Source organism: Dunckerocampus dactyliophorus, chromosome 2 (assembly GCF_027744805.1).
Source record: "Dunckerocampus dactyliophorus isolate RoL2022-P2 chromosome 2, RoL_Ddac_1.1, whole genome shotgun sequence".
Classification (NCBI taxonomy): Eukaryota; Metazoa; Chordata; class Actinopteri; order Syngnathiformes; family Syngnathidae; genus Dunckerocampus; species Dunckerocampus dactyliophorus.
This window is the reverse complement of record NC_072820.1, coordinates 32397692-32411647: the sequence shown is the minus strand read 5'-3', so window position 1 is coordinate 32411647 and position 13956 is coordinate 32397692. Positions and strand designations below refer to the sequence as shown.

At 40.4% G+C, this 13956-nt stretch overlaps 1 protein-coding gene across 40 annotated transcripts in view; it reads right to left on the bottom strand.

The window, feature by feature from the left end:
* Positions 1 to 7656: 7656 nt before the first annotated feature.
* Positions 7657 to 13956, bottom strand: part of tcf7l2 (transcription factor 7 like 2) — a 120781-nt gene continuing 114481 nt past the window's right edge. For 16 of the 40 annotated variants that reach the window (XM_054767534.1, XM_054767539.1, XM_054767555.1 and 13 more), the window contains one exon: positions 7657 to 9640. In XM_054767534.1, the coding sequence (XP_054623509.1) occupies positions 9211 to 9640 (430 nt within the window). In that variant the 3' untranslated portion in view covers positions 7657 to 9210. Of the gene's footprint in view, positions 9641 to 13294; positions 13357 to 13769; positions 13844 to 13956 lie in introns of those variants that run through there. The other 24 variants (XM_054767542.1, XM_054767536.1, XM_054767545.1 and 21 more) reach the window with 7 other exon arrangements.

The following is a 13956-nucleotide window of genomic DNA, read 5'->3' as shown; positions in this document are numbered from 1 at the left end:
AATAGTACTAATTAATAATATACCATAGTTATAATTGTCTAAAAGTGCATATCAATAGACAATAAGTATACTGGAATAAAGAATAGAACTTTAAATATTGTATAATAAAAAAAATAAATTGTTTAACCTATTCCAATTGTAAATATGAAATAATATAAAAGAAATGGGAAATGAATACATTTTTTGTTTGTTATTATTTTAATCTTTTATAAAGTTACTCGATCCATCCATTTTCTATGCTGCTTATCCTCATTAGGGTAGCCTCATTAGCTGGAACCTATCCCAGCAGACTTTGGGCAAGACCTGGACTGGCGGCCTGCCAACAACCTTTCACACTCACATTCATTCCTATGAATAGGTGTGTGTGTGTGTGTGTGTGTGTGTTCTCACACACACGGGGAGAACATGCAAACTCCACACAGAGATGCCCAACGGAGACTCCAACCCAGACCTTCCCGATCTCCAGACTGTGTGGCCAACATGCTAACCACTAGACCACCGTGCAGCCCTTTACAAAATTACTTTTGTACTTAATTATTTTAGATAAATATTATTATTATTTATTGCTTTATTCCAATGTTTACATTTTTGACAAATATAAAATAATAAATAAAATGGTAATGAACAGAAAATATTTGTAGAAAACGACATTCTTTTTTTATTTTACTTTAGATGGAGATAAAAATCCAAAATGAGAACAGAAAACAAATTTTTTGGGGATTATTCTCATCTTTTTAAAAATATTAGATATACATAACATACATAAAGTATATGAGATAAAAAAATGTTGGATGACAATGTTTTAAATATTCAATTGTAAAAATCAGTTTCTAAAAGACAATTTTCTCAACCACTTTTTAAGTGTTGTTTTGGCGAAAGTAACTCAAAGGTACTTTTATTTGAAAGAATTAGTTATCATACTACCCACTAACAAGCACAGTAATCCCTCCATGTATCACGGTTCAAATATGGCGCCCTCACTGTTTCACGGTTTTTCCAATAATATCTAATAAATGATCGCTTCTGTGGTTGACTATTAGTCAACAAATATCGGAGGACAATTTATATGTAGTTTTGTGGTCCCGAGGCATCAGTAATGTCTTGAGACATGACGTTAGATGACATTAGCTTTCACGTCGCATGGAGCCGGGCTACTCAGCCAGCAGAGCCGACATGCTATGGCTGAAGAAAAGCTTCTCATTCCATCTAGAAGTGGTACGTTTTTGGCTTCTTTGTCCTTCTTCCCCACTCCGTTTGAAACACTTTCTTAAGTTTAGAATAGGTACATTGGAGAGGCTAATTAGTTAGCTTGCTATGCTAGCAGAGGTAGCCTCTTATGTCCCTGCAGTGATCCCTTAGCCGGAGCAATGTGACGTAAACAAAGAATAATAGGAGTGTAAAAGTGACTACTGGGGTGATATTTCATGTCTACAGGGCTCTATTAACGTCAAAACTCCTATTTTGAAAGTCAAACAGGTTTTCTATGCACTAAATATGAAAATATTCAATGTATTAACATTGATTCACATATCACTTATATTCATTTATCAGGCTCGGGCCTGGAAGCGAATAACCGCGATAAAGGAGGGATTTCTATAAAGTGTTGCATTCTTGGAAGTCTCTTGCCCAACAATGACTAAAAACTTTGTTCGGAGCTGATCAGAGCAAGCCGAGTCTTGTTATGAACACTTCGAGTCAGCAGGGGGCAGCAGAGTGCCAGAAAGATGTGATTTATGGTCAACAATCAGAAAACAAACCTGCACATTTTTCTTTGCTTAAAAATTGAAAAATGTACTTCATCATGCACCAAAATGCTTGCCTTCGCCTCAACTCTAGTCGTCAAGAATGGTCCGATCCAGGCAGGGATCTACAACTCACCAATTAGGAAAAGGAATGACGCTTTACAGTTTGTACAATTATCGTAACACCATGACGTCGTTTGTGCTGGTGTGTCATCACCTGTTCACTTAAAAAAGAAAGACACGATTCAATTAAAGTAAAATACAAGCTTTGACTGCGTTGTGCGTTGAGGTTTAGGGGTATACAGGATGTAAATAAAAGATGTTACATTTCTTATTGTTGTCACCTCAGGGACACGCTGCGTTTGATTTGTATGCTCGCTTACAACGTCGGCCTTCGTCGTCGTGGAGTCCGAGCGTGGTGGACATCAAAGCCAGGTTTCTTTTAGTCAGGTGCACAAAGCCTTTCTCCTCCTTGAAATGTAATTGAACCACTTCCATGTTAACGTGTCGCCACGTTGCTACGCCTTCCAGTTCAAGGGTACTGGCCCACCCGTACTGTACACCATTCAAAAGGCAACAAAGAAGCATCCTACATTTTCTTTAACACAAAAATGAATCCTGCCCCCATTTCTTTGCGAGAGCGGAGGACAGCCTACAGAACACATCTGCAGAGTCTGTATTTCACGGCAATGTTCAAGTACAACACCGCTACTGATTGGGCACACAAGCAAAAAAACAAGAAATCAGAAAGGACATTCATACACTGTTACATGACGCCATAATTCCTGCAAACCACACAAGAAGTGCACCAATTTAACCCTTAAAGTGCTCATGACACCAAAAAAAGTTGGAAAAAAACAAGAACAAAATGTAAATTGTCACGTAATAAAACATTGTTGTCATGCTGCTGTCATCGATAAATAAAAGATGGGGTAGGAGTTCAATGAAGTGGTGATTTTGACACGCCACCAGCCATCGTGGTTGTGACGTCACTGACAGACTGCTGTACGTTCCGGGAACCACATCAAAATGCGTGCAACTCAACACCAAAGCCAAAAAAGTGGCATATTCACAATAATAACCCAGCCTGCTGTGAGGCGCCTAGCTTGCGCATCAGGAATTAGCAGTGCATTAGCGGCCATGAGCACTAGGCTGGCTACTTCGGAGCATATTAGCAGGAGAAATGTGAATTGACTTAATGCCACGATGGCACCCTTTTCCACGGTCAAGCGTCATGTGGGTTTTGGACTTTTTATTCGCATTTGCGGGGTAGGATGGAAATTTGTCCCACAAAGTTTTCCAATCTGACGAGGCGAATGGCGTCTTTCGGAAATGTGAACAAGCTCACTCCGTCTCCTCGAGTGTTCCAGCAAAGGCCTTCAACACAACGAGGGGCCATAATATAATCAAATATATTACAAACAACAGCAATTCATCCAGAACTGGACTGTGACAGCTGAGACAGCATTGGAGTCAACTTCAGCTAACGAGAAGCGCCGCGTCGTACCGTCTGTTGTGGACGTCACCAGCTCCACCTCCTCCACACCTGGAAGAACTGCGTTTTAAAAAAAATTACAAATATTGAAATATTCAAGTACACGTCTAGCACAGGAAATATGCCTTTCAATGTTATTTTTCATGGCGGAATTAACAAGATTCATGTGTTTTGGTGTCACAACCACTTGAAGAGATCCATCTCTGGAGAGGAACCCTGTTCCGCTTTCTTGTATAACTTTTGTCAGAGAGGTGGTACAATGGGTGTAAACGTCCCTTTTCTCGTGTTAGGTGGCACCAGCCCGTCACAGTTGGCCAACTAATCGCTCCTCAGATAGAGATTAAAAACAGTGGCATAGCTCGAAACGTGGTGTGTGTGTGTTGCTGTATCTACCACAGAGACGGAACACCTGGAAATTATGCACCCTGTTATTACTATCTGTGCACACACACACACACACACACACACACACACACACGAGTGGACATTGCTAGGAATGGAACACATTCCACTTTGTCCACTCGACGGCGTTACTTTTTCCCCATTCAAAACATGCAGTACAATTTCACAAACAGCGTCGTTATGTCAACACCCCTACTTTAAAGGGTGAAAATCCCCATCAATCATTAAAACGTGACATGTATATTTCACAGTAATGTAGGTTTAAATTTCTTACTTGTTTAAAGAGGAAAAAATATATATTTCATTTTTACAGCCGTTGGGGTTTGAGAAGATGCCATTTTTTGTTGTGAGGGACAAATGTGTGAGGATATAAAAAACACACTTTTAAAAACAAAGATTTTTCCATGTGTTTTGGCAGTTTGTCCACACGCAAACAGCCTTTGGGAAACTCTTGCAAATACCGTAAAGCACCGTGTATAAACCGCACTTTTTTTCCACTGGTAAGAAGCAAAAAATCGGGGTGCGGTTTATACACGATGACAGGTCTGTGACCAGACACAGAAATTGACGAGAAGTCCATTTTAGAATAGCGTCTGTGGGTCAGACAGTTGCTTTGACTTTAGCGCCCTCTGCTGTACAGTTGCTGAAAATGCTAGTGTATGCAACTAACTTGTCTGACGGCTGTCTGTATTTTCACACAGTGAAACCATCTCTATATACACTGAAGCTAACCTAAGCTTCCAATGTAAAATACAATACAATGTTGGAGTTTATTCAAATTCACACTGAAGCAATGCAATAAAATAATAGAGAAAAAGAGAAGCAGTGAAAGATAAGATATCAAAACATCTCTGAAAATTGCAAATTTCTTTATTTTGATTTATTATTATTATTATTATTAATCTGTGCTTAGCCATAATATTAAAGATCTAGATGCCGAAGTTCAGATTTCTCCTTTATTCTTTTTGAAATTGCTTAGTACCTTTACGCATGTTGATTTGACATGAAAGAGTTGGCAAGCATTTATAAACAAAAAATGTTTTTTCCCCCGCCGTGAGCCTGAAAATGGGGGTGCGGTTAATACACGGGTGCGGTTTAACACAGTGCTTTACGGTATTTGTAGACGGTAATGTGTAAATGTGCGACGTGTTTTCGACTTTTTGACAGTTTTGTACAAAGATATAAATTTCTAAAAATGTGCGTGTCACAGGGGTATCTTTGTGGTTTAGCATAGCTTAGTTGCTCTTAAGCAAATGCCAGTAAATTGCTCCTTGTGGCATCTGTAAAGCTGCCACATAAACAACATATCTTGACATGCATTGTACAAGGACCAATGATCAAGAACACAATCGACGTATTGTGTACGTATTGTACGAAAGTTGGTGAACCAATAACATTTGGCCTGACAACCCATTTTGGGTCCCAAACAGAGCCTTGCTACAATATGCAGAATTGGGATTTTGCTGTTGGGGATTAGGAAATATCCCACTAGGAACTTCCCAACGTCTGTAAGCCAAAAACACGACTGACCTCATTTAATATTATAAGTACGAAAATTGATCTTTGGCTGCCATCAGAATTTCTGCATTTTATGTAAAACCAGAATAAAAAAATATCGCTTTTTCAAGTGAGCATGGCCGATCTGCACGGAACATCCCACTTGTAAGTTCTGACCTCTACAGATTTTCTGTCAAGTCGGAATACGGTCAAACACAAGTGCCACTGCTAGCGCCAGTTTCCTCCTGGATAAGATAATAATCCATAATAAGGGCATTGACATTAACTGATTTTTATCATGACAGGAGCATTTTTACTAAATCATTTCTCTCCATTTCTGACACTGGCCTTTGTCTCACCATGAGACTGTTTTTTGAGTTAGCATGGCCGATTTTTTGAAGGATCTGCGCTCAATAACCCACTTCCTACGTTGAGGATTAGATTTTCTGTGAAGTCAGAACACGCAGGATAAGCGGCTGTGTTAGCGGCAGTTGCCTCGTGGGTAAGCTAGACTTCCCTAAGCAGGACAGGTGAACTGATTTTTAGCACGAGCTGCACATTTTTTCTATTAGTTGACAACCGTTGTTGCGGCCCTGATTTCTCTTAATTTCTACTACTGACATCTTGTCTGACTGTGGGGACATAAAACCGACGCTTTCTATGCTAGCACGGTCGATTTTTAGCACAATCTGCACATATTCCTATTGGCTGACAGCCACTGTGGCAGTGCTGAATTATTTTTCTGACACTGGCATCTTGTCTCACTGTGAGACAAGAATAACCCACTTGTAACCTTCCAAGGTCTGACATTCTTTGAGCTGCATCCCTAAGAAGGACAGGTCAACTGATTTTTAGCATGATCTGCGTATTTGTCCTATTATTTGATGCTGTCAATGCGGCACTAATTCTCTTGATTTCCGACACTGGCATCTTGTCTCACTGTGAGACATAAAACCAATTTTCTGAGCTACCATGGCTGATTTTTACCATAATCTCCCGCAGCTTTCCTATTGGTTGAAAGCTGTCTTTGCAGAGCTGATTTCTCTTAATTTCTTACATCTTATCTCACCGTGAGACGTAAAACCAGTTTTCTGAGCTAACCTGGCCGACTTTTTACCAAGATCTGCATGTCTTTACTATTGGTTGCCAGCTGATTTCTCTTAATTTCTGATACTGGCATCTTGTCCCACTGTAAAACTTGAAACCACCACTTTAAAATCACTGCTGAGCTTGCATGGCCGATTTTAAGCACAGCGTGTCCGTTTTTCCTATTGGTTGACCAATTTTCTGAGCTAGCAAGGCCGATTTTTTACCAAGATCTGCATGTCTTTACTATTGGTTGCTGCTCTTAAATAATTTGATAATAAAGACATATTTATGCGTTTTGATGATCCCGAACACCCGATTCCAACAACATATTTACATGTCTTTTAGTTTTTTTTGCGCGAGGGGCAAAAAGAGGCGATGACGCAACTCTCCACTAATGCATTTCACTTCAGAGCACTTTGAAGCCACAAAAACGACTGCAAGGTGGCAAAAGTGCATTTGATAAGAGCTCAGCAGAGATCAAGTGAAGGGAAAATCACACGACGGGAAGGACGAAGTTGGACAGCGTGGAGGAGTGTAGCGTGCAGAAGGTTACGTGCACACACACGTGCACACATAGGTCAGTTCCAAATGGGAAAATTGTTCATGTTGTTATATTTGTAAATAAATAGTTATTTTGATGTAAAACAACCCCTTTTAGTGTTGTTTATGTTGGTATAGTTGTTTACATATTTGAGCTGTCACAAAAGCAAACATTTTTTTTGTTTAAGTTAAGCTTGAAATGTACCCTTTTCACAAAAAGATGGTTTTCTTCCTATTCTAGTGAGGACCTGGTATTTTCCTGAAACGTACGTACGTTCCACTGCTGATTACTAAAGAACTGAAAAAAGTAGAACCAAATGTTTTTTTCTGATGAAAGATGGGAGTCTAATCGTTCCTTTGGTAGCTTCCATGTTTGTATCGCCATGGAACACAATATTCTGTGTGCCTTGAAAGATCAGTCAAAATCGTCTAAAACGGCCGGTACTGAAAGGGTTGTCTCTGGAAAAATTCATTTCTGACACCGACATCTTGTCTCACTGTTTTGATACACCATGGCTGTTTTTTTGGCGTGATTTCTAACTTCCTGAGGTCTGACCTGAAATTTCTGTGAAATCGGAATACACAGAAATGCAGAATAAGCGGCAGTTTCATCGTGGATAAGCTACACTTCCCTAATAAGCACACTGACAGGCTTCAGGGCAAATAGACATACTTTTTTTGGGAACAGCGCTGCTTCTTTTCATGTGAATAATTGCGTGTTGCGCCAAGAAAATGTGACATAACATGGTTTTCCGGAGGAACAATTGCTAATTATTGTTTGTTTACATTTGACACACCCTCTTGCGATTCAGAGTTAACGCAACATTCAATCATACCTGGAATTTATAAAGGAAATGACACTGCAGACTGGAAAGGAAGACGCATACGTGCACATACTAAGTTGCTTTTATTAATACAGAACTGCATGCTACAGAGACTGTACAGCATTAACATTTATTCATTACAAAAAACAATGGCTTTTCGGGAGCCATTGAAAAATAACAGGGGAAAAAAACAAAGGAAGAAAGAAAAGGAAAAAAGGATAAGAGCATAAAAGAGAACAGGAACATCACAGCCGTTAAGGAAACATTCAAACTATTTATCATTAGCATCTTAATAAACCAGAGAAGAAATAGACAGATTACAGTCGCGTCATGTCAACTACAATGAGTGGATGATTTCTTGTAGCTTTTTTTCTCATTATTTTACAGCCTCTTGCAACATCAACATGCCTATTTTTTTTCTAGCTACCTATATGTAGTTGTGTACTTAAAAGTGGCAGTTTGTGTATTTTTTTGTATTTAATACGTTTTTTTATGAACCTCCTAATATACATAATTTGGCCCTTGGTGGGTTTTATACAGTATGATGTCCTTCCTGTTTTTTATTTTTTATTTTTTTATTAGGTTTAAATTTTTATATTTGACAATTTGCTACCAAACACATTTTTGTTATAGCAACATTTATACTACATACATAGCAATCTATGTAACGTCACAGCAAAAAAGATGGCGTCCAAATGAAACAGAGATGAGGTTATCACAAAATTTGGCACGGGAACTCTGTACACCAATCAAACAGTCGGGAGAGATGAAGAAAAGAAAGGGCTTCAGAAGACGCCGCTTGTCTCGAGGTGTCCCGCTTTCTCGTAAAATGGCTTCTTGTCGAGATGTGCATATGTTGGGTTGATGAGATCTACACAGTACACAGAGTGGGGGGGAGAAAGAACAAAATCAACAGAAACGCGAAAAGAAATGATTGAAAACCTCCTTGTAAAAATGGATCATCCGTATATTATATAAGTCGCTTAACCTTAAGAAAAAATATTTGTACAACATTTTAAGAAAAGAAAAAACGTCAAAAAGAGACACATACAAGATACGACGAGCAATCTCTAAAGCAATAAATACTACTGGTCCTAGCGTGGTTTTTTTTTGGTTTTTGTTTTTGTTTTTTTTAAAACAACCCCTCCCACCCGAACCTCCCCCGGAGCCCGCCCGCCTCCCGAAAAGGTAAACAACAAAGAAAAAGACAAAAGCAGTGGAAGAATGCATAATTAAACACAGTACTCTCCCCCGCACCCAACCTCACCCCACCCCACCCGTACCCAACCAGCCCCACTTTTTATTCTGTACATTTAAACAAGAACAAGTAACATCACGATTATAAGTTGTTCCTCGGTGTGCCCCTCCCGGATGATCCGATTGGTTCGTGAGCTCGTATTTAATACAAATAAAGATGGAGAACCAACGCTTGAAAGTTGAAAACGTTTTTGGCAGATTCACGAGGCTAAAGAGCTAATTGTTGTGTGGCTTTAGAATAATCATTTTCATGCTGGGTCAAATATTGACCAATGAACTTTACAAAAAAGAAATTTCAAAGCCGTGTGGCGCAGAAACAAAAATAAACGGCTAGCGAGTAAATAAGAAGAACAGGAAGGTCCGACTACTCTATAGACTTGGTCACTAGCGACAGAGGCTGGAGGAGCGAGTGGGAATGACACAACAGCGGAGAGGGCCGGACCATGGAAGAAACCACCGGGTGCCGCGAGGGTGGGACGTCGCCGTGCTCTGGGGCGCCATTGTGGGAGGAGGTGGACGAGGACGAGGAGGCAGCGGAGGGCGTTTTACTCGTGTTGTCAGGCGGCCCGGCCAGGAGGTGCTGCGAGTGATGGAGTGGCTGGTGGGCAGGTTTCATTGTCAGTGAGAGAGGCTGCATTTGTTCAGTCTGAGGTTTGGACTCTTTTGGCGAGGGGGACGGGACCACGGAGGAGGAGGGTGAGGAGGGGGGGGAGTCTGGGAAGCTTCCGTCCGATGAGGGAGGACTGGCGCAGCTGCCTTCACCTTGGATGTAGCGAATGCACTTTTTTTTCCTCCTGAAGGGGGAGGTAGAGAGCAGCGTTCAGAATCACATCCTCTCATTGCTTCAGTGCCCGCCGACCTTCAAGCAGCTTTGCCATGCATGATTGAGAAATGACCCCCCCGCACCCCACCAACCCCCTCTTCCCATTGAGTAGTAGACAGGACAGACATGAAGGACACATGATTCCTGGCTGGGAAGCAGGCGGGGAAGACAAAGATGAAGTAATTCTCTCTCTCTCTCTCTCTCTGGACTCGAGGACTGTTCCGTTAGCAGTTAGCATTAGCATGCCAAAATGGCTCTGGCTTTGACGATTAAGGCCAGCAACTGTGTGAACGTGGTGGTGATATGCACTTCATTTCTTGCAGCTTTCCTATTGGTTGGCCACTCTGGTGGTGGTGAGTTCTCTTCATTTCTGACACGTCTTGTCTCACTGTGAGACCTAAAACCATCTTGAATGTTATTTTATTTTAGCTACAGTGTTTGACTTTTAGTACGATCTGCGCATTTCTCATGTTGGATGACCAGTGGTGGTGGCGATAATTTCACTTAATTTCTGACAGGGCCATCTTTCTGTCGTTTGAATCAAACGACCTCCATTTTTCAGCAGCAATGGCCAACTCTTACCACTATCTGTGCAGCTTTCCTATTGACTGACAGTCGTATTGGCTAATGATTTCTCTTCATGCAAGACCACCGGTTTTAAGCGACGATGAACGATCTTTGTAATTCTTGACACTGACATCTTGTCTCCTATTGGTTGACAACCATTGTGGCAGCGATAATTTCTCTTAATTTCTGACAGTGACATCTTCCTCTCTTTGAAATGCAACAACGTCCGATTCTGAGCAGTATCTGTGCAGCTCATTATTTGTGATACTGACATTTGTGATGTCTGATTTTGAGATGTAAGACCATCGTTTTTGAGCAACAATGTCCGATTCTGACCTCGATCTGTGCATCTTTGCTATTGGTTGACAGCGTTTTGTGGTGGTGATGGCTTCTCTCAATTTCTGACACAATTTGTCTTAATTCCTGAAACTGACGTTTTGTCACGATCCTTGTGTCTACTGCCTGCACAGCTTTCCTATTGACTGACAGTTGTTATAGCAGCTAATGCTTTCTCTTAATTCCTCACACAGACATTTTGGTCTCACTCAGAGACGCAAGACCGCCGTTTTTGAGCAACAAGGTCCGATTCTGACCACGATCTGCACATCTTTGGGCTGACAGGCTCTATAGGCAAAATGTACAACTGGGGATCTCGGACTCCTCCTGAAGGCTACACTTGAAAATGTAAAAAAACACTCACAAGCAACACCTGCCCCACAGACACAAGTGCGTGTATGTGCGAGATGGGGTCAAGGCCTCATGTTTGCATTCCTGCCCAGGGGTCAAGACCCTCTCCTCGCCTGCTCGGGTCTTGAGGCACTCACCCCAGAGCGAGTGTGTGGAGATCCTACCATTGGGGCGGGTCTGGGGTGCTCCCTGACAGTGACCCCTGAACGCGCCTAAAGGCCGTGAGTCGAACAAAAAGAAATCTAGTGGAACATCGTTGATGTCCAACGTGAGGAAAAACCTCAGAGAGCGCATTACTGAGGATGAGGGAACACAAACAAAGCCCAAACATGCTGAATGGGAAGACAAGCATGCACAAAATGGGACTCCGCATGGGATTGTGGTGGGGTAGTTTTAAAAAAAAAAAAACAAAAGAAAAAAAAAAACAAAAACAGCAGCAGCCTTTTTCTAGGTGGGTGGTGGCCAGTATCGAGCGGCGCACCGGGGTATCGTTTTGCTACTAAGTACGCGCCTTGCTCCCGATAACTGTCCATCAAACTGCAACAAATGAGCTAATATCCATTTTTGAACAGACGTATCGATTCATCATATGTGCCGGTGCATGCTATTGATTTTTGCGCCGTCCCGCGGGAAATTACACCAGATGCATCTCTTTCTACAGCCCAGAGAGAACTCTTAACCTCTCGGCTCCTTTAATGAAGACGGAATCATCATGTCTTCGCCTCTGCTGATCTTGTGATCTGCAGTTTTTCACTGAATATCTAGTACACTTATTAACACATTACACAGCAGTCGGTGTAAAACACCACCGGGTAATAGTATTTCTCTGTAAACACCATGTGCCTGTCAGGCATCTTCAGAGGGCGAGCAGTTTTACTTTGTTCTAGTTTTAACTTCTCCCTTTATAATGAATTATGTTAAAATGTCGACTGAAAACATTGCCTTTACAGTTTATTTATCTTTGTCTGATCGGCACCTTCAAAGGGGTAGTAGTTTTACTTTATTTTTGTTTCATTATACTTTGATTAACCTCTCTTTTTAAACTTCTGTTACATTTAATGTTAAAATGTAACGCTGACTGTACAGCTTTATTTATTCCTATGTATTTAAAATTGGCAAAGAGTACATGTGGAATACATGAAGTGAACAAATGTATTGTAGTTGATGTGAAACAGAGAGGGTAATATTAAATAAACTTTGCTTCTTCCTACTATTTTTTGGAGATGTAGAACTGTGAATTGTACTATGTGATGTATTCCAATGTAATTTGTATGCATGTTCAAAATACATTAAACCATTACCATTTTACTTTCATCATACAGTGGTTAACATCTTTTTACACTTGTAGGACTGTTAATAATGTTGAAATATTGACTGGAAACATTGCCTGTCCTCTTTATTTATCCTCGCCTTAAAAGGCATGTTCAATGGGTGAGCAATTTTATTATTTTTTAGTTTTATTATACAGTGGTTAACGTCTCTTTTTAAACTTATATGGCAGTTAATGTTGAAATGTTCCTCAAAACATTGACTGCAAAGTTTATCATTCTTGTCTTCAAAGAGGAAGTATTTTTACTTTTAGTTTCATTACAGTGGTTAACTTCTGTTTTTACATTTGCATGGCAGTTAATAATGGAAAATGTTCGCTGAGTTTACACAGATATTACAGTTGATGACATTAAAAAGTTACTCAGTACAGTTGTTTTCCTCAAGCATTTTCAAAGGGTGAATAGTTTTACTTTTTTTTAGCATCATTATACAGTGGTTAACATCTTTTTACACTTATATAACAGTTAATGATTTATAGAAAATAAAAGTTTATCCTTTATAGTTGTTCAAAGGTCAGTAATGTTACTTTATTTTAGTTTTATTATACAGTTAATGTTAAAATGTTACCCAAAACATTGACGTACAGTTGGCAATTCTCTTCAAAGAAGGGGTAGTTTTACTTTATTTTAGTTTTATTGCACAGTGGTTAACTTGTCTTTTTACACTTAAAATGTCACTGAAAACACTTACTGTACAGTTCATCATTCTTGTCTTCAAAAATGTAGCAGTTTTGCCTTACTTGAGTTGCATTATAACCTGTTGAACGTTACTTTGTTGAACTACATCGTCTGCACAGTAAATTGTTCAGTTTACGTCGTTTCCTTTGCATTGACATCAAAACTACTTGAAAGTCAACCACTGTGTTGAACTTTGGAGGTGCCACCAAAAATATTGAAGTGGAAATACTGGCTATTTGCATGTGACACACGTAGACCATTTCCACAACACAGATGGAACATGTTGATGCGTTGATGGGTTGGGGATGGGGGCTGCGGCGGTGTACACAGAGAGAAGGGAATCACTTAGCAGAAACAAATACCTACCATGAAAGTATTCCCAATTCAAAGACTGCTTGTGTCAGAACAGAAAGACAACAGGTAGGGACTAAGTAAGGGTTATTGAAGAGGAGTTTGGAGGAAGAGGAGGAGGAGAGGGAGGAGGAGGAAAGAGGAGGAGGAAGAGGGCACAGAAAAGAGCGTCAGGGCTAAATTTGTGAGCATCACATTGTTATTCAAGGGTGCCAATTAGGACATACATTTAGACAGTTAAGATGGGAGGGCGCTTGCAGAGAAAATGGATTTCCGCCATCAAAGTTGACGCTAACCTTTGAAAAAGTACATTTAAACACACCAGAAATCCATTTTCGGCCAAGCGAGTCCAATGAAGAAATAGTGCCAAGAGGGCAGGAAAAGCCATCTGTTAGCACACCGATATGGAAAAAAAGGTGTTTTGAAGAGCAAATCATCAAAAAAGAAGAAGCTCATTGGCTCCCATTGGCTACTAGGGCAGTTATTATACCTGCACGGTTTGCACCATAAACTCAGCTGGTCAAGCCCGAACAAGGCACGACACTTCTTTGGGGTATTTGCATCTGTTAGCCAAACAGGTAGACACAAACACAGGAGACACAGAAAAGAAAAACAAAACAAAAATGGGACACGTCATTGCACAGACAAAAAAAAAAAAACATGGAGCCTGGGTTGA